The sequence below is a fragment of the Physella acuta genome, unplaced genomic scaffold (assembly GCF_028476545.2).
Source record: "Physella acuta isolate Inbredline_101_S28 unplaced genomic scaffold, ASM2847654v3 ptg000637l, whole genome shotgun sequence".
NCBI lineage: Eukaryota > Metazoa > Mollusca > Gastropoda > Physidae > Physella > Physella acuta.
The window spans coordinates 4,092-26,263 of record NW_026732156.1 but is presented as its reverse complement, the minus strand read 5'-3'; the positions used below and the strand labels follow the sequence as shown (position 1 = coordinate 26,263).

Sequence of the window (22,172 nt, the reverse complement as noted above, 5' to 3'; positions counted from 1 at the left end):
TGTTTACATTTTTTTTTAACAAAGATGTTTTTCTATTTTGATACTACATTTTTTCGCTGGAGTTGCTTCCCTTTCTGATTTGCCGATAAACTTTTTAGCGATAATATTTTATTCTCGCTATAACTATTAAGTTTTTTTTGGTGTTGCATTTGTTAACTTCTTTAATAGCCTGGAGCTTTCTGGAATGTTAGTATGAGGGTGGGACTTGGGAAGATTGTGAGTGTGGTGGATAATGTTAAACAAGGTATTTTATCCTGCAAACTCAATATTTTCACTGCAGATGTTGTTGAAATATAAAGAACCAGATGACCCGCGACGTAGCATACGCCGCCGCTATCTAGTTGTTTTATTTTCTACTTATCAACAATTCATAATTTTTAAATTCGACACTACCCCACTCCCTGCCTCCCCCCCCCCCCCCCCCCCCCAACCCGCCCCGTGAAAGTAGCCGATTACAGACGACAATGAAAATATCAAGCAGAACTTATTATCTCCCTTTAGTTTCAATTCGTTTAAAAACTAAATTATCTGCCCCTAATAGCCGTCACTTATTCGAACCGGCTCTACTAGTGTAAACATTCGGGGTGAACCACAGCTCTCATGACAGGTGGGGATGAGGGTGGTGGCTAAGTTGCGTGGTGTTTTCTATGTTCTCCATGAAGAGAATTATATGTATAGATAGATACACTGAGATAAAATGTTCTTTAACGAAATACGTAGTTAAATATGTAGGCCTACGAAAGTCGTTCATAAAAATAATCTTACAAAATGAACCCCAGCACAGTTTGTCATCCTAATATTTGAGTGCGCATGGTGCGCAATTAACGAAACGCACAACTAGGCTTCTTCTTATCAATGCAGCGCTTGTCTACCTTGTTTCATCACACCCCCCTCCCCTTCATTACATCACCGAGCCCCAACAAGTGATAGCTAGAATAAGGGTAACCCAGTTTACACACACTGCATCCCTTCATTAATAGAAACGTATTTGTAAACAAACTAATATGCACACAAAATTATTTTTATTCGTCCTTATATAGAACACACTGGTTGGACACATTTCTACCACCCGTACACAGAGATCTATTATATAACCTTAAGTCACATGCAGGAAGGGACTCCACCTTAAACCAGTGGTATCGTAAATAACGATACTTAAACCACAATCCTAATTATAACCATAGTTATACCCCGGAGTTGATTCCAAAGAATTTTTTTTTTCTTAATTCTCTTTATTAATGAACTACTTTTTTAGTGGTCTAGCGGTAGAGCGATGGACTGCTAACCCGTAAGTCTCGAGTTCGAATACGTGTTCACTGTTCATATCAGTAGACCGCCCTGAGTCCATATGAAAATTTACAAATACTAACAAACTAATTAGAAGAGAAATAATGCAGGATGTGCATATTTATAGCTTTTGCCTGTAGGCCAATACACAAATATTTTTGTATTTAGCAAAATACAATGTTACTTCAATTTTATTAATTTATATAATCGTAACACCGCTAAAGATATCACCAATAATGATTTTAAATTGTTTTTTTTTCTGAAAAATCTCTTATATAAAAAAAACCTATCTGAAATGAAAAGCAGCTGATAGAATGAAACATAAGTACGAAATCAAGTTTTCCTAAGTTGTTTCCCTTATCTATTCCAAGTTTATCAGACTTATTTCCCTTTTATTTCTGCGCGAACCTTAATTTTATATTATAACGCTAGAACAACAGACCAGCCTCGGTAAGGCATTCATAAAATTCATTTTTGGTAAAGCATGCGGTCATTTAAGTTCAACCAATTTAGTGATACGAAATTATTAGGGTACTAAAATGTTAATTTCCAAAGACACTAAAATAAAAACGACTTATAAATTTCGGCTATTCAATTAACAGATTGATATGAGGCTATGATTTCTATCAAGCGGAAGATGATGGAGAAAAGTGGTGATAAAGTGGTTGTAAATCACAATTTAAATTTTACACACTTTTTTTAGTTTCATATCAGTCTAATATCTAAATTAAAAACAACATATTGGTCAGAAATAGTGACATTACATGCTTCCATTTAAAACTAATTTTCGAAACTGAATTTTACCATTGATCTCGCATTTTATAATTGTGTTATTATTAATGTTATTAAAATAATAGATCAAATTACCTATTGTTGCTTCAGCATATATGACGTTTTAGAAAGAAATCAGAAAACATAATGAGAAATGGAGGGGAGACTGAAGGGTAATTTTATGGTGGGGGAGGGTAATCTAACATTAAACGTTATGTGTGACAATGGGGGTGAGATATGCGGGAGGGGTGCTAAGTCGTCCAGAAAAGGTGATTCCAGATACTAGAGAGCCCCCCCCCCCCTCCCCTCAATAAAAATCTAACAGTATATTCTCAACATAATCACTTTAGACTCTCCAATTGAAAATGATTTTTGTTTCAAAATTCTTAAAAAACTAACATTCATTCATTTTAAACAGTGTAAAAGCAATTTAATTTTTTTTTTTAGTACCAACGGGTTCTGAGATTCTCCAAAAATGATTTTATGTAGTTTCGTATAATTTACCACAATATGATATCGCACCTCTCCTAATTAGCTACACCATACATTACATCACAAAGTGGCATTCCCCACCTAAGAGTCATAATTCTTACAAAATATATTTTTCATAATCATTTATAGTGAAAAATGCTTTTACAAACCATGTAAATGAAGCGTTTTAGTGACATATAAAATCAATTATAAATATATAGGAAAATATAAATAAATGTTTAATATTTTAAAACGATGATGTAAATCACATCAGTCATACTTCATTCTTGGCGGCACAGTTATAATTATAGTTGCATTGTTTTTATTACAATGAGAGTACTTTTTAAAAAAAATTAATCTTTGCGGAAAAAATATTTGAGTTGGTAGAAATTTGCTATCATATAAGCCAAATTCAAATGAAATTAATTTAAAAAAAAAAAAGGGACGTGACTGCTTTATTACTAAACAGTATCCTAGGAAGTGACTTCCCTTTAAGTTTTATTAAAAAAATTCATTGTGTTCTGGCCTCGTTTTGGTCTGCCGTTAGAAAAAGGTCGGTGACGTCAGTCAAGGCAAACCAAGCACGGCTGAGCGAGGATCCCCGTGTTGATTTCGAATTTCCCTTGGAGTTTCTTCTGAAAACAGCACAATTTTCAGGATCTTTTTATTCGCTTGGTATATTGATACTATGGAGGATTCAAATGTGTTTACTGTGCTTTTATTACAGTATTTAATACTATAAGTAAATTGGAAAATAAAGCGAGGCGTCGTCTACTGTTAGTGTTAGGGAATGCCACGTCGGAAAACCACCCTGTCAGACGTTTTACCTCCGGCTCCGAACCGTAAGTTTCTTTCTTGCTTAGTTGACCTACATACACAACATTTGCGTTGTTTATACTTAAAATACTAAATATATTTTAATTTTACATCCAAAATATGCTTACTAATTCAATTGTTTTGTTTGTGTTAAATTTATATTGTTGTTGTGGGCTCTGTTGTGTTGAATGGGAAACACCGATTGGTGAACTCAAACTGGGGTTACCCTTCCTAATTAATATGCATTCCTCTTTGCAGGTTGTTCTCTTGTCATCGAATACTCTAGATTAATTTAAGCTTTTCGATATTTCATTTGCATAATTTTACTTTGCCGCATTTATGGATTTTAATATTTATTGTGAACAAATCTTCATAACCTTTCGCTGCATCTATGTTGATGTGGTTGGTAGACAAAATATGGCGTTCCGGATGGAACAGTTCATTTTATAAATAGGGGTGTTTCACCAACTGTAAATGTGTATCCTGCTGATTTCCTAGATACTAATATAGCAAATGCGCCATTGAGTATGATTATAGGATTTACATATCTAAAATCATAAGTATAAGCACAATATTCAAAAGGATTTAGAATCTAGATAACTAGATCTAGATACTAATAATTACGTTTGATATCAGCTTTACAAAAAGACTAAGATGAAAACAATTTTTGTCTACTCAGTCGTTAGTTATGAAAAATAAAGGAGTTAGGCCTAGAATCTAGCAAGAAATCTAGAATCTAGACCTAGAATCTAGATCTAGATCTAGATTAAATCTATTTGATGGCACAGTTATTGTCGATTGAAAAAAAACAATACACACCAAACCTTTAGGAAATATGCCAACTTAATCCTAGTTCTAGGTCTATGTGATATAGATCTAGACGACTCTAAAATATGTAGATTTTATAGCTTAACTAAAATCGTATATGTTGTACAGTTGTACTTATTTCCCCATTAAACTATTCCAGGACTAGGCCTATAGCCTATAGGCCATAATATTATTAATAGTTCTACTTCTTTAATTTAGTTTCTTAAGTAGTAATTAGAATCATGCTTGTAATAAATGGCAACACATTCCTAGAGGTTGGGGAGGGAAGTGCGGATTTTGTGCGATATGGATAAAGGATGCAGGGACTCAAAAATGTGACGTCAATCTGTTTGCTTTTAAAAAAAAAAGTTTTTCAAAATAACAATAAATTCGGGGGGGGGGGGGGGGGGGGGGAATTGGCTGAATTCCAGTTTTTCTGATAATGTGGGGAGAAGAATAGTCCAAAAGCTTAATTAGTTAGATCTTTGTTTTAATTTTTCAAAATGAAAATTCGCATTAGTTGTGAGCAGTAAAAATAGGCTTTGTTTTTTCAAAGAGCCCCAGAACCTTTAATTGTGAAACCAGTCCCCTTCCCCACCTACCACCCCCTCTAAATGATGACTTATTTTTCTACATAAAACATTTACTATAGTTTGAAATATTTTTTTCTACTTTACATTATCTGTACAATTCAAACATTCTTTAACAGGCTGTTTTTTTAAAATACTTTATTTAAGGTTATAAAATCATCATTAGTCAGCCAATTAAAATTATTTTGTTTGTAAATAATAGTGTGTTTATTTATGTAAAACAACACATAGCTTAGCCTATATACTAAGAATGTGCCTATGAACTTCAAATTCTGATGTATGAGGTCACTTGTCAATTATTGTTATATATCTATTTGCTCATGGGTTAGCCTACAATTTTTTTTTTTTGTGTGACAGTAGGAGGTATACTCATGAAAACATGTGGGAAATAGTTGCCTTATATTTACACTAGTGATTGTATCAAAGGAAATGTCAGGCAGCAAACTCACTAATTGATGGGATGAACTGTCTTTAAGTAGCCTTGCTAGTTGTATAAAAGGCTAGGCTATTTAGTCATTTAGATAGTAAATGTGTTAAATGTATGGAGTGAAATATCGTTTTGGAACATTTATTGTTGTACAGGAATGAATTGTCTTCCAAAACCTCTTACTTTTTTATGGGAAGGAAATGTCATTTAGGAGCCATAGAAGGAAGAATCTTAGAACTCAACTTGCTGATAGGTCAGAAGACATACAAACATTCTTAGTTGGTGAACAATTTGAAGTAGAATTATCCTGGAGGAAAATTCCAATCTTACATGATGCATGTCTTCTTTAAAATTATAAAATTGCCCAGTATGGTGATATTTTGTTATTATCAAAATATTGTGCACTATTTTAGAATTGTAATTATTCTTAACCAATATTTGGTAATATTCAAACTACAATTAATAACTTTGTTGTTGTTTTTCTTTAAACTTTGACTGCAATTATTATTAGGTTTTAGGCTTTGAATTAACAAACAAATAAGAGAAAAATAAAGCATTTTTATTAAAGCACTTCAAGTGATTTATTCGAATATACAACATACTTTACATTGCTAATTAGGGTTAATGGCTGTATGTATTACAGCGATGATTAAAGATTAGGAAGCTAATAGCTTGCAACAAAATTGCTTGCCCTTTGCATTATTATTTTAGCATAATTTGAATTTAAACAGTGCAATTTACTAATTACCTAAGCCTAGTCAAAATTTTTGTTGTTGTATCCTGTGTATTAAAAATGTGGTTGTTGTTAATATTGTCAAGCTTAAAATTTCTCATGAAAATTCCAATGGGGGAAATTTTAAAAGGGAAGAGACTTTTGGCTAGTGATGACTGTTATTGAGTCATCATGTGTTTTTTAAAGAGAGGATTATCTAATTAATTAATAAAAGTTTATTAACTAGTGTTAAAGTGATATAAGTGTTTAAAGTGTAAACTGAATATCTACAATAATTTCTTATCCGTTAATTGTCTATAAGATCAATCACATGTCAGTTTTTAAAAAGAAATCTTAGAACTCTAGTGCTTACATCAAAGTTAATTTTTGTTCCTATAGTAATATTATTAAGTAAAGTATGAATATTTTATATATTTTTGTACATTTTTAACAGCAACAATTTTATTTGAGCAAAAGAAAATAGAATGTGTGAACTATTGATTTTTTTGGGTCCAGATCTATAGAGCTGCCCTCAGTGTGTAGTAGTCTTGTGTGGTTGTCTCTCTCTTGTAAACAGTTGAATATTTTGTCAGGGGTCGTCCATAAACGATGTCACACTCCTAGGGTGGAAGGGGGATGGGACATTTGTGAAAGTGAGTGACAGCTGGGGGGGGGGGGGTAGAAATATTGATGACACCCGAGCTTTTTAAAATGTGATATTATAAACTGAATTTTATTTACCAGTTATTGTGTGGTTTAAATAAATTGTTTTTCTTATTGAAATAATATTTATAGTCAGTTTTGATAAAGGTCAGTAAATATTTTAAATAGCAATAGCTGTTTAAAAAAACAAGAATGCAATGTTGAGGGGTCTTTTGGCCGTGTAACTACTTTTTTTGGGTGCGTGGGGGGGGGGGGGGGGTGTCTTGATTTTTGTGACGACGGGGGGGGGGGGGGGAATAGTTAAAAAGCGTGACGCCGTTTATGGATGATCCCTTAGGATATAACAAGACATAAAACTGTATGACGTCTCTCTACTAACGATAAAACCATTTCAAAGTGCAGAGGTGTATTTTTCACAGCAGCTGTAACGTCTCAAGTTACGTAGAAACGGCCGCTGGTTCTGTAGGTCTAATACGAGATTGTATCTACTGATGGGAGTTGGGGGGGGGGGGTAGATCGAGGATCGCCTGTCAGGGTGTTCGAAGAAACCCCCATTGGTTACCCAAAATTCCCTTTGACCTTCCACTACATGACATGCGTAGATGATGTAGCAATATGAATAGGGTTCACGCGTAAATGTGCATGTGTCTATTTCGAAACAATAATCACTGACATTGCAAGTTTAAAAATGGTTAAAACGGTGGTTGCTAAAATAAGTCCTTGCGCAATCCCCCCACCCACCCCCTCATCCACCTCAGTCCCTCTTCTTTTATTTCTTTATTTTCATAGCGTGCCTGTGTGGATTTTTTTTTTTCGACAAGGGGAAATCCAACTCCCCTATCGATTTTATACATTGGAATCGTCCGGTAAAACTCCCCTGGCGTAAGGCCAACGCTTGAGCTCTCTCCACTGCGGCCTTGCCCGTCACCAGGTTGTTGATGACCTACTTTCGAGTTAAGCAAACACGCTGAGCGGATGACGTTTTATATTACTGCGATGGGCAGCTTCCAAAGGGGGTAATTTTGGATTGGCATATTTTAATAAACAACTTGTAGCTTTTAGCTTCGTTTTTCGGATTCCAGAAACAAACATTTTAGTAAGGAAGGGGAGGGGGTGATACTTATTTTTCAACAAATATTCACATAGTTTGATTTTTACACAAATATACGCTTTATACAAATTTATACGAGTACGAAGATAATGTACACATTTATGTGGGTGATACTTTTTTGAACCCGTTTTACAAGAACAAGATAGAGAATGGCTTTTTAGAAATTTTAACTTCACTAAATGCATAACTAGTTTCTTAACTCTTTTTATTACATTATATCGTAGTCTATGTATCAGGTCGTTATAACTGAAATCGCGATGGTAGCAGTGCTCGGCTTGATAATCCACTGTTGGATACAGTGGATTGCTCGGTGTTTCCGTTATTTAGTCAGCTAGCCGGTAGCCGATGGAATATTCTTACTTCTGAAGCCCAGCCAATTTTTTTTTGTCCTTTGCGTGTTTCCATCCCCGCATCCCCCCACCCCGCCTTGATACTAACTTGTTGAGGTCAATCGTGTGATAACCTTATCGGCAGATCTTGGTATAGATGAAGTAAATAACTAGACAGATCAAGGCAATCGCTCTGTTTTCATGCGGTCGGGTCACACAGATATACGTAATGGTGTGGGCGGGGGTGTCACTAACATTTCTAAGCCCAGTGCCAAGCTTGTGCCTTTACGTACACTAAAATTACTTGCAGTTCACCGTGTTGTAGCTTTTTGATGAGTCGTCTTGATAAATAAAGATGGCGGTATCAGCTAAGTGGGTTACACTTAACTCTGTGAGGTTAGATTTCTAGGAATGCATTCGACCAGCGTGCATTGTTTTTCTAGGTCGGGAAGTCGTTTACATGGAAATTGTTTATGTAAACATGTAATGGAGGACGTGTGTGATGGGGGGGGGGGGGGGTTAGATACCGCGGAGCAGATGATATAATTAAATATGAGGTGACAGTTAAATAGGTTTTTGGGTTTTATTATCTTTATTATTTAAACATTATTTTAAACTGCATAACAAGAATGGAGGTGAGGAGTTCAACTCCAATCATCGCACCGCCCCCGCGTGACGCAATCAAAGACTCAATACGCGTGACGTCATATTTATCTTTTTCTAACATGTGCATATTTTTTTTACACGCGCACATTGAGATAAGGGACGGGTGATGATTGTTTCACTTCCTGATTTAAAAATAAATAACTTAGTCAGTATCTAGGCTGTTGAAGGTGTGCTTGGCCTGTGTTGTGCGTGACACAGCTAAACCAGCACACGCGGGGGTAACAGTTCATGCTTTGTTTACGTTTTGAGGTGACGTACGTGTAGGGAGCAGGGGTATTTGGGTTTTTTTAAAAAAAAAAGGAAAATCCCTCTGTCGTACTAGAGAGTGTTTTGGTAGCTTAACTCACTCCGGTGTGATTTTTAGTAGTTCCTACTACTCTGATAGAATCTAATATTTATACAAAACATTAATACATTACTTCATAGGAACGCGCTTATGATTATTTGGTGAAAAGGTGAAGAATTAGACAGGGTTAGAGTTGAAATACTATTATTGAAATATGGTTATATACTCTGGTCTTTGTAATCCACGAGTATCGTTTTTTAAGGACATTGCAATAAATTTATTAGACAAAAGACGTGTCTTAATTAAACAGCAATGGGCGGTAGCGGCGGAGAGACTGGTCACCCAAACAGCAGAGCACGATACAGTATCACAAAGCTAAAGAGGGTTGTTGTCATTTTATCTTTTTATTAGTGCCACAAGAAGCGAGTTTAGTTTAAGTAGTATTTGAACTCATTTTAAATAAAGCATTTTTTTACGTTTAATAGTTGATTACAACTGGAGTTGTTATCAAACTCATATATATATATATATATATATATATATATATATATATATATATATATATATATATATATATATATATATATATATATATATATATATATATATATATATACACAAAATGAGGGTTTTATCTGAAACGAAAAAATAAAAAAAAAATTAATTTTATGTTTAAGTATGATTTACAAGATTTACAGGCGTTAGTAGAGGATACCTTTTTACGTCTCAATACTACAATTTTTTTTTTCTGTCAGACGTACATACATATTTTAGACTACCAAATCTTTGTTACGATATGTATCCGATGTTATATGAGCTATGTGCCATACAGATGGCTGGTATCGTTTTCAGCTCTGGACACGGATTGATTTCAATCAGGGAGGGGTAACAACACGAACTGAGATTAAACTCATGTTGCGGCTTAGATGTCGCATTTAAGACTTGTTGCGTCCATGTTGTCTAAAAATAATTCCACTTTCCTCCCACCTGCTTCTGCCTCCACCCCCCCCCCCCTCCCACCAGCGTTTCCTGTCCCCCCGCCTGTGGCCTAATTTCGAGCAGAGCTTCCCGAGCACGTCAGTGACAGTATGGAAGGGTAAGGGGTGGCTTGTTATAGTCAGTGTAGCGTGGTGGTCAGGTTATACTGAAATCCTAGGGTTGTGTAGCATCACAGGTAGAAATATCACAGGTTACCTGAGGTAGAAATATCACAGGTTTACTGAGGTATAAATATCACAGGTTTACAATTTATACAATTCTAATAATCCCATGATTACAAAGGTTCAAATATTCCATGTTTATAAAGGGTTCACATATCGCATGTTTATAAAGGTTCAAATATCCCATATTTACAAAGGTAGAGCTTACTAGAACTATCCTATGTTTTCATAGCATTGCGTGGTATTTTTAGTGTAATTGAGTGTACTTGATGTATAAAGTGTATATCTTTTCAGTTCATTAAATGAGCTAGTGTGTTAACTATCTTCTGCATATATTCAAGGTAGAGTTTAAGTCGGGCTTAAGATAAGGTCCAATGGTTAAATACAGCGTGCTAAATATAGTGTTACGTAATGTTGACATATTTATTTACCTCCACCCACCCTAAGTGTTCAGAAACCTCCTTTAAAGAGTAGTGTATGTATGTATACAATGCATTTTTCGGAGGGCATGAATCTGGGAACACGCTGACCTAGAGTTGTCGTTCCTGATCCTATCTCGTCTTGAATTACAAACACTACCTGTTTCTATTTTTAGACCCGCGCACATTGAGAAAATGGCGGAGGAATAGACTCACGTAATTTTAACAGATTTAAAAAATATTGAGTACTTTGGACTGAATTTTTATTTCTTTATAGAGATGATCCATTAACACCTTAGCTGTTGGAGAGAGAGAGGCTTGAACACCTGACCGATCAAAAGGCAAGGTTCACTTAACACAAATGTGAAGTGGGGGACAGTTGCCTGCTGTAAAAATAGACACAGGGGTGAGGCAGTACATTGTATACAGATGCTGCAGTTTTAAAAACTTGCGAACACTGTGTGGTGGTTTGGTGTGTGGTGGTTTGTTGTTTGGATATAAACATCAACGAGGCTCAGGGGCGTGTCTACATATAGAGACGTAGTTTAGGCGCTAAGTACAAAATCTCCCCCCTCCCTCTATATTTGGATTTAATGTTTTGCCGCCCTAATGTGCCGTCCTTATATGTGTGTGTGTATTGATGTAGTATGTAGATTGTCGTCTCTCACATACCCTCCCACTCTATGCTCGTGGTGTTACAGAAAGGGGCCACATGGGTTTGGAGCACATAGATTCTATCCAGTCACATTAGGAACATGATGTAAATATAGGGGTACACTTGAAGAATATAGCATGTTGTTTAGATATTACTCGCAATTCTGAACAGGATCAAAAGAAGCATCATCAGTTAAGGTCTCGGTTGTTAGTTACTATTCGTGAATGGTCAACTTGTGGAGCCTATGCATCGACCTTCACCCCTGCATAATGCTATGTCAGCAAGTACTGATTGATTTGGAGTTTTGGTCTAATGATTTGTCTATTCTGTTTATTACACAAGATGCTTTTAGCTATGCACGTTTAGTTTTTTATCTACTAATTTCATGCTATTTATAATGGGATTGGGATTTCCATAGCTTATCGTTTAGTAGTTTTAGTTTGGGGTTATGTCTATGGCTGGGCCAGGAATAAGAAATGAAAAGCTTGGCGGTGCCGTATGGCTTTCTGCTACTTTACAACACAATAGAGTGCTTTCCGGCTAGCCTTGGCTGGTGATCGCGGGTACATTATACCACAACCTGACCCAAGCTTAACCCTAAGGAGACAGCTAACCAGGAGTACACACGCCCCTGTTGATGCCCGTCCCTAGGGCTAGTTCCTGGGTCCATATTCTATCTCCATCTCCCCCCCCCCCGACTCCACCACTATAACCTAACGTAAATAGCCCCTCTCGCACATAAATGTTTTAATGTGTTTATGGCAACCATGTACCTTGTAGCAGTAACTGGGAGCAAATGTTTACAACACGCCTCCGTATTTATCTTTACTTTGTGCTCGTGTTATGAACGACACGTCGCTTATCTTTCACCGCGCTTATAAAATTTAATGCGTGGTCCTAATCAACATTTACCTTCATTAAAAAAATCGTTGTCAGGGTTAAAGGTTAAAACGTTGTGGTATAGCGTGTTGTTGGTATTCGTTTCGTCGTCTGCTGTTAGTTCCCTGTGTTCGGTATTTTAGACGCACCCGATTGGTCGCGGTCACCATTGAGTATGAGAACGAGGTTAAATGTCCTATTTGTGGTCTAGCCAAGGTTGAACCGAATGAGTCATCTTTGTTTGGGTTTATTTTTTTTTTTTTTTTGGTGTTCAGCCCGAAATGGCCGTAGTCGTTGTTTGACATAGTGGGAGTGAGTTTGTGGCGGGGTAGTGGGTGGGTGCAGTTGGATAATTTTAAACGCTTTATTGAAGATAGATAAGGGGGGGAGGGGAAATCCCTAATTATTTGAATACATTATAACTTGATGTGGTATGATTTAACACAGATTATGTTTATATGACTAGATGCACTTATAGATTTGCTCTATCTTCATACATCTAGAGCTAATAGAGTCTAGTTGATACATATGCAGTGTTTATTTCAGACTCTTTTTCTCCGGAGGAGGGGGGGGGGAGGGGCTGCCACGGATTTATGTATACATTTTGTATAGGCCTATATATTTAATTTCCTTGGGGGGAGGGGTTCATTCCCCTAAGAGATGCCTGAAAAAAAAACCTGCATAAATCTAAAAATATACTTAAGCGGTTAAATATCAAAACGATTATACTAGACTGTGTGGTTAATTGATAACTGTTATAAACTGTTAATTGATAAGAATAAGAGTGTTTATACAGTGATTTAGTATAGCGTTCTTGTGTCCTATAACGCTACAATACGTCTTCTTGTAAAAAAAAAAAGCTATGTTAGCGGCTGTAAAATGCCTACGAATATATTTTTTTTGCTAATTGAACCCAAATATGACATCGGTCCTAACGCAAATCCTAGCCCTTACACAACACTGAATTTTCTAACACCAGAAAATCACAATTTTGTAACGAGGTTCGTGGTTAGGATCTTGATCTGAATGTCAGAGACAGACTGGTGATTCATGAAGTCTTACCAGATGCAGCAGAGTAGTAGAGCCTTAAGTAAGTGTAGACGAGACTGCTGAAGACTGTTTGGATTAAACTACAACTGATTGTTTTCACCTGAAAAGCTTTTTGGCTTGCGATCTCTGATTGTCGGTGTTGTTGATTCAACGTTTTTTTTCAGTCGCGGTTTTTTTTCTGCAGGGTTTAGATTTTTAAAATGCATCCTTTCTTTATGTTATTTTGTTTATGGGTTAATTTTTTAATTGGCCAGTGTTCTTTTTTTTTTAAATAGTCCTTTAGACTATACCGTCGTTATACGGAAATCCACATTTGATCTGTGGTTACAAGATCACTCAATACCAGTGCGTATTGATTGATTTATTCTAATTGCTTCAACGCTAGATGAGCCAGGCTGGTTCTATAATCCATGGCGTGTAGGTACGGTAATTACAGTAATTATAATTAACTATGATAGGGCACTGATACGTAGTCTAGTAATGTATGGCTCAGGATACACAGCATATTCTAACGCTTAGTGATACATACTGTAGCAGAGTACAGTAATACATACTGTAGCACAGTACAGTAATACTGTAGCACCGTTCAGTAATACATACTGTAGCACAGTACAGTAATACATACTGTAGCACAGTACAGTAATACATACTGTAGTACAGTAAAACATACTGTAGCACAGTACAATAATACATACTGTAGCACAGTACAGTAATACATGCTGTTGCGTAGTACAGTAATACATACTGTAGCACAGTACAGTAATACATACCTTAGGACAGTACAGTAATACATACTGTAGCACAGTACATTAATACATACTTTAGCACAATACAGTAATACATACTGCAGCACAGTACAGTAATACTGTAGCACAGTACAGTAATACATGCTGTAGCACAGTACAGTAATACATGCTGTAGCACAGTACAGTAATACATACTGCAGCACAGTACAGTAATACTGTAGCACAGTACAGTAATACTATAGCACAGTATAGTAATACATACTGTAGCACAGTACAGTAATACATACCTTAGCACAGTACAGTAATACTGTAGCACAGTACAGTGATACATACCTTAGCACAGTACAGTAATACATACTGTAGCACAGTACATTAATACATACTATAGCACAATACAGTTATACATACTATAGCAGTAAGCAGTGATAATAGCACGTCATATCACACTGATAATACTGTAGCACACCAAATCGATACATACTATAACAATGCAGAGCTGAGTGATACATACTATGGCACAAAACCTTTTTATACTATAGCACAGCCTAGCTCTTTAATATGTACTGTCGATTAACACAGAGATGCATACTTCCCCATATCATTATAGCTGGATTTACAGCTACATACGCTACAAGGTATATAACTGTAGATACAGTAGCGAAACATAGTACACAGTACAGTAAGAAGTATAAGATACATAAAGAAATTATAGCACGGTGTAATAAAATACATAAAGAAGTTATAGCACGGTGTTATAAAATACGTAAAGAAGTTATAGCCGGTGTTTAGTCATAGAACTAGATGTTTGTGGGTGTTTACTTAAGTGGGCTGTGACACGGTCTTATCTCCCTGTCTATGACCCTCCATTTAATGAAGTCACAGGTCACACCTTTGGTACACGGCTGAGTTGGGTGAGTCACGTGACTATGTGAGCTTGTTTACAATCAAATTAGCCAGATCTATGTATAGAGTGCATGGAGCGCATTAGAGCTTTCGTGGACTAACAACTCTTGTGACACCCCCTCCCCCCCCCCCGGTCTATTACTCTAGCACTGGTTGTACACTGTGGCCCAAGTCTGATTCCGTCATATACGATGCGTGCTGCTATAGTGTTGGAACGTCTCTCCATTAAAATTGACTAATTTTCTAAACAACATACACAATAAAAAACTTACATTTACCTTCGTACAACATTTAAAAAATCGCAGTTCGTTGTGTCTAAATAAATAACACATAAAAATTGACTTTGATAAAAACTGAAATTCAAAGTCTTGATTTTGTTACTACATAATTAACCTACTGCACTTAAAAACAAACAAGGACTCTTTTATTAAAATTTTTTGTATACCATGTCAACTAGACGTCCTATGCATAATTAATCAGATATTGTATACCATCTACATGTCAACCAGTACCTGCAGTCTTGTCCAAGCAGATCTGAAGAAATTGTCATTTGGAAAGCCACTATGGTTTTTACGCCTTGGGGAATTGATTCGTAGTACAGTACAGTAAGAAATCTCTCCTTCCCCCCCCCCCCCCCCCCCCAAGGTGCGGCAGGTGTGATGACGTCAGCTTTTTTCTTCTTCTTTAATTGCTGTGTGATATTTCTGATGAATCGGAGGCAATCGATGCGATGGAAAGCGTGAATCACCTGCAGAAAAATAAAGAGGAGATCGATAAGGTGGAGTCAAGACACTGTGGCTTGCTGTAGTGCAACAACCGCTGTTGGCTACCTTTTTTGCTAGATGTAAGAACACAATTATGTAGCCATTGGTAGCTACTATTTCACTGGGTCACAATAGTGTAGCCACTGGTAGCTACCACTTGATCACAATTATGTAGCCACTGGTAGCTACCATTTGACTGTATCACAATATGGAACAGAGTACCCTAACCGTTACAGCTGTATCAGTGACGTATGTTCAATGGCGGAGCGCGGGTGGTGTGTCCGCCCCGGGCTGAACATTGTGTTTATTAAACCTTCCGATATTCAAGGCATTTCCTGGCGCATACGACACTGATACCACGTGGCCAAGATCGCGATGTACCTTACCCTTGTAACACGTCATATGCACCAAAAAGGTGCCAGACTGTCCTTTGGGTAGTTAATAATCGCATCTTCTTGAACTGGTCATTTAAAAATATTTTATTGGTTGTCAACATGTGTAATATTGTTAATTAATGGAGTTTCATGAGGCGAGTAGAAAAAAGTCACGTAATTAGGTTAATTATAACTAAATAAATAAAAGCAAACAGAACAATAAAACCCAACCATTTGGTAACCTCCATTTGGAGTGAAAAACAGAGAGTTCTGATATCTTGTTGTACCTCCCCTTCACATGATGTGATGCCACTTGCCACACTACTGACCAATACTCTGTTGCTGACCATCTCGACCAACAATTGTTATGTCTACCCCTTCCCTTCCACCACACACATACATAATCATTCCACACCCTCCACACCACACTATCTGTACACGCACACAATATATGTTTACCTCGCTAGGTAAAGTAAAAAAAAAAAACCAATCGTTTCCCGAAGGTCAGCCAGATAACGGGTCAGACATGACAATGGCATTCTGGGAGTGCAGAAATGTTAAGACACCTCACCCCCGGGTCCCCTGCCGATCTTTACGATCCCGTTTTAGCAACAGCCAACAGATCTCTTGGATTATTTGAGTGCTGAACACAAGGGGGTTGGGGGGGGGGGGGGTAGATGATGGCACGGTGCTTTCATCGAGAATCGATATACTGACCAAAAACTGTGAGCCGGTTTAAATAAATAACAATATATAAATGCACATTTTCTCTATATAAATGTGTACGTTGATATATACATAAATGTACACATATTTACACTATATATATATATATATGTTTATATATATATATATATATATATATATATATATATATATATATATATATATATATATATATATATCGATCTGCCAACAGCAGTGTTAGAACGGGACTTAGATCGCTGTTGTTATACTTGTGACGTAAGGATTCCGGAAGTAAGAAATTAGCTCTTGCGCATGTACCTGATGTTTAGCTGATGCTACAAATAGCTACACTTGGCTCACCACAGGCTGCAGGCCGGCTCTTCACGGGGGGGGGGGGGGGATGCTGAGGAGTTTTTCAAAACAATTTTTGTTGTCTTTTGTATCAGGCCGATCTAAAAGTTTGAGCAGTTGAGCGGATCGATGGCTGAACTACGTCATGCACGTGCATAGGCGCTGAGCTGATGCTGCTGTAACATGGGGAGGGGGGATGTAACGCTTGAGTGAGTACACGCGGCGATGAAGCCGTCCACTTCTCATTACCGTATTGTCCAATAGGACGCGTCAGTGTGTGGACAAGACACCTTCTAACCGTACTGAGATTCCGCTGGGAATTAAATTGGTAGTCACCGATTGGTTTTGTTGCCGTAAAGTTTAGCTTCACTCATCATATCATGCCATAAAATCACTCAAGTTTTCATAACTGGTCTTCACAACATAAAGTTTATTCCTACACAAGTACAGACAATTTTTTTTTTTTTTTTTTTTCTTTTTTTTTTTTTTTTTTTTTTTTTCAAGTACAGACAATAAATAATAATCACTAAACATACATTAATTTTTTTAATAGTACAAATAAATTAACTTATTAAAAAGTAGTATTTCATTAATAAATACATGGGTTTTTTTGTATGAATATGTAGGCTAGAAATGTAAGAATAATGTGTAATAAAGATTGAGTTTTTCTTCATCACAGTTGTAGGCAACTTGTAATTTCAGTTAACAACCCTAAAGTGGGTCATGACCCACCACACATTCGAACCCCTGCTGTAAAACAACAATGGGAATTCAACACCCCATGTTCGTCCCAGTTTCTTGTCTTTAGAAACACGAACACGATAGAGTTAGCTGCCCTTGTCTATACTTCTAAATCTAACTATAATCAATAGGAAACTGTTGACAAAGCTTTGTGTTTTTTTTTGTCTTGTCTTATACGTTTTCCCCCCATATGGCTTGTCATTTGTTAGTGTTAGTAGTGAATTATATGGGAAAATTAAAATGTAGAAACATGAAGTTTTCTTACTAAAGAGATTATGTTCTACGTAGGGTAACAGGTTTGTAAAAATGTGATGTAGCGTTTGAAGTTCTTAGAAATAATAGTAATAGAAACATGCTAAAATTTGGGGTGTTTAGGGGTGGGGGGTAAAGGGTGCGACTTTAAGACGTCATTTGTAGGATATTAGCAGTCATTAGCTTTTTGTGGCGAAAAGGAGTTTGGAGATATGTGGTCTGGGTTAATATGAATAAGTAAAATGGCTAATATTGTGTGAAAATTGAATCGCATTAAATGAATGGGGAAAAAAATCACATATCATCGGGATTGGTGGAAACATCAAATAGTCCAATGTTTGCGTCGTGTGCTCAATTGGTCTCATACCATTACCGTGTCGTGGTCATTTAAATGAGATAAACTCTACTTTCTCTTCCATCATCTCCTTCGGATGGAGATTGTACGTTTTTAATTTTAGTGCATGTCTAGTTATTTTCTTTATAATCTAATGTGTATTTTTTTTCTTTTCAGGTCTAGTTTCTTTAATAACAAAATGGAAATTTCATTACACTGTTTAGTATTTTTTTCCCTTTATTAACATAATGTAAGATCTATTGTTTAGACAAATCCCAAAACTCAAGTGGTTAAAACATTAATTGACTTAATAATACCAGGCTAGTTAAAGTTACCGTACACCCCCCCCCCTCCGTTTCCAAACGCTCATTACGTTTTAAACGTTGATCATTTAGCGTTTTTTTTTTTACTATTTTCAGAGCTAAGATGTTTTGATAAAGATTGAATGCAATTAGTGTAATTACTCGCATGTGCTGTTATCAGAAATTTCTTGTACTAAACTTTGGAAACAGTAGGCGGTGCACGTGCATGCGCGTGCGTGGTGCATTACATTACAGGTGACCCAGTGTAAGGCTCCGCTGGTGTTTGTTTGGCGGGATGTTGGTTGTTCCCCCTTGTTCAACACTACCTGTTGGGGGTTACCTCCCCGTGAATTATCTGCCCCTGGGAAAACCCCTATAGCGACGAGTGCTGTTCAGTCTGACACATCTGTTGGTACACACTAGAGAACTGTGACAAGGGGATTAAGTTTACGTGTGTGCAACATACTACTCAGTATACTACACTAGTATCTTAACAGTTTATCCTTGAACTTGGCTTTATGTAAATTATCAAGACGAATGCGTACGTAGAAAAAGCCTCCCACATCAAAACTGAAAATAGGAAAAAAAAATTAAATGGCGGGCGTATTGTTGCATCCGGAGCGTATCGATGCCCGCTGACGTCATTCTATGATGTCATAGCCAGTTTATATCAATAGATATTTCTGCACAAAGTAGTTTAAGCTGTCGGAAAATGTGGGGAAAGACATTGATTTTTGTTTATATTTTGCGTATTGTCGCAACCGAAATAAGATTATGTTTAAATTAAGAACATTTCTCAATAACAATTAAATCTAAATTTAGTTAGATATATTTTAGAGCAGGTAAAATAAAGTGAAAGTTAAGAACCTATTAACGGAAATGTTTAAAGGGATAGCCGATCGTGCATCATCGTGAAGTGTTTATTTATCCTTGGTGAAGGCGGAGTTATCGGATAACTGAGAGTTCCACACAGCGAAATAAAATCTGTGAGTGAGTTATTTCCCTGTCAGTGAACTTTGAGATGGTAATGTTCAATTCTTTGAAGTATTATTTCGTGGGGGATGATGGTTTAGTTAGTACGTTTTGATAGGACCCTTTGTGGTCATGTTTTAATGCAGGTCGACATTGGCCTTGATGTGTTTTCGTTTGGCTGGAGTTTTTAGATTGGTGTTAGCGTGTAGGTCGATGTGTAAGCGTTTAGGCCTGTATTAGCGTGTAGGTGTATGTGTTAGCGTGTAGGTCTATGTGTAAGCGTTTAGGTATGTGTTAGCGTGTAGGTGTATGTGTTAGCGTGTAGGTCTATGTGTAAGCGTTTAGGTATGTGTTAGCGTGTAGGTCTATGTGTTAGCTTGTTGGTATGTTTTGGCATGTAAGTCTATGTTTTAGTTGATGATATCTGTGGAAAGTTAACATAATAAATTAACCTAATAAAAGCTTATTATTTTTTAAGCGTTGTAAAATTAGACTCATTACAAACCCGTATTTATTTATAGACACACGAAGTCGCTATAAATATTTTTTTTTTGAAAAATATTACTAATATTATTAGCCAAATAATTGAATTATTATTGTATTTTAATTTGCTTTTGTTTCACTTTAAAAAAAAATCCTATTTTCTAAGGCGAATTCAAATAAATAATAATTTCTAATTATCTTTATTATTCTTACTTTTATATAAAAAAAACCTCACATCAGACATATTAATAGCTATTTTATTTCGAACGCGCTTGTATGAACTATCTCGTAAAAGATATTTTTAAGTAAATTAAATGATTTAAACCTCACTTCTATGACTGCTTAATTAGCGCTATAATACTTCAACTCTATACATCCCACGTACAAGTTATTAATAGACTCACGTCGTTGTGCACTTATAAACTCGCTTACAAATGCTTCCTAAACATACTAATATAACAACTGCTTAAAATACTCTTCAGTGAATACTTTAATACGATATGCGTAATCAACACGCTCATCAAAACGCGCACCCCCCCCCCCCCCTTGCTCTCCTAAACCGCACCTCGTATCGTCTGGCTCCCCCCTACCCCCAATATTACCGAAGACCATCTCCCCCTCCCCCTATGCACCTTATCAGCCCTGACACCCCCCCCCCCCCCGTGCACATTTACCTTACTGATATTAGTCTGTGCATGTAAGGTTTTACTAAGTCACTACGATATCACCCCCCCCCCCCCATTTCCTTCCCACGCTCACACAGTGTCTTCCCTTGAAATCAGATCTCCTCTACCCACCACAAACCATGAAAAAAAAAAACGATCCGCCAAAGTCCATTACCGACAATGTGAAAATCATATTAAAAAGACAACCGAATAAAATAAATTAATTGGCTTTTAAAAAAAATATATTTAAGTTCCCTTTGGTTAGAGTTTGAAGTTTCCTATTAACCATTTTAAAATAAAAATGAACCCGTGTTGTGAAGAGAGAAGTAAGCTAATTTGTTTCTTTGTGATTTCATTTGTAAGTTGAGATTTTTCGCTCCATATAAATGTATGTTACTGTATTTTTTGTAATTTTATTAGTAAGTAAAGATTGTTTTTATATTCTAGCCAGAAAGTGAAGAGCAACAATGTTAACCGATGTTTTAAATATCTAATATTGACAACCTCACTTTATATATCAACCACGCTTTATATTCTCTTTAAATTAACATCAGTTTAGACCTAAAACCTAGTTTTAATCCAACAGGCTTACTACTTTTTGTATAATGCCTCTCTGTACATAAACCACACCACTAAGTACCTAAAACAGCCAATAAAAAACAGCATAACTTTATGTGCCCTCCTAGTATCTGAAGTCTCACTTTATATCGACTACTTCTCTCTATATTTAAAGCCTTTCTATATATCGACAACCACACTTTATCTAAAATAGCATCTTCCACTATCCACATTCTTTCTTTTGCCACCCTCTCCCATTCCCATTTCCAAACAAACAAAACAAGAAGAAATTTAGGAAGTTTATAAAGATCTCATATCCTTTCAGCTATTTGTAGCTAATGTATATCTAGGTTGTATATCTCGGTGACCAGCACACGAGTGACCTCACCAACACACTGCCTTAACACAGCGATGGTGTGTAGTTTTTCAATATCCTAATGACGTTTATCTTTCCCTGATATTCCAGAGGCCGAGGAAACAAGCTCTGACAGTGCTAAGACAAATGAGAGGCCCAGCAAGCGACGGAAGACATCAGGTGAGTGACATTATGATTGGGGGGGGTGTTGATATTAGATGAGTGACATTATGATTGGGGGGGGGTGTTGGCATCAGGTGAATGACATAAATGGGGGGGGGGTGTTGGCATCAGGTGAGTGACATTATGATTGGGGGGGGGTGTTGATATTAGGTGAGTGACATTATGATTGGGGGGTGTTGATATTAGATGAGTGACATTATGATTGGGGGGGGGGGTGTTGGCATCAGGTGAATGACATAAATGGGGGGGGGGGTGTTGGCATCAGGTGAGTGACATTATGATTGGGGGGGGTGTTGATATTAGGTGAGTGACATTATGATTGGGGGGGGGGGTGTTGGCATCAGGTGAGTGACATTATGATTGGGGGGGGGGGTGTTGATATTAGGTGAGTGACATTATGATT

The 22,172-nt window shown here is 36.7% G+C and overlaps 1 protein-coding gene across 1 annotated transcript; it reads left to right on the top strand.

Moving 5' to 3' along the window:
• Positions 1 to 3,100: 3,100 nt before the first annotated feature.
• On the top strand, positions 3,101 to 21,766 carry LOC131948298 (uncharacterized; the record flags this gene model as incomplete). The annotated part of the gene is given in 2 exon segments (XM_059309858.1): positions 3,101 to 3,371; positions 21,698 to 21,766. Coding segments are annotated over 2 exon segments (121 nt in total), but the record flags the coding sequence as incomplete, so codon positions are not given.
• Between the last annotated feature and the right edge of the window lie 406 nt (positions 21,767 to 22,172).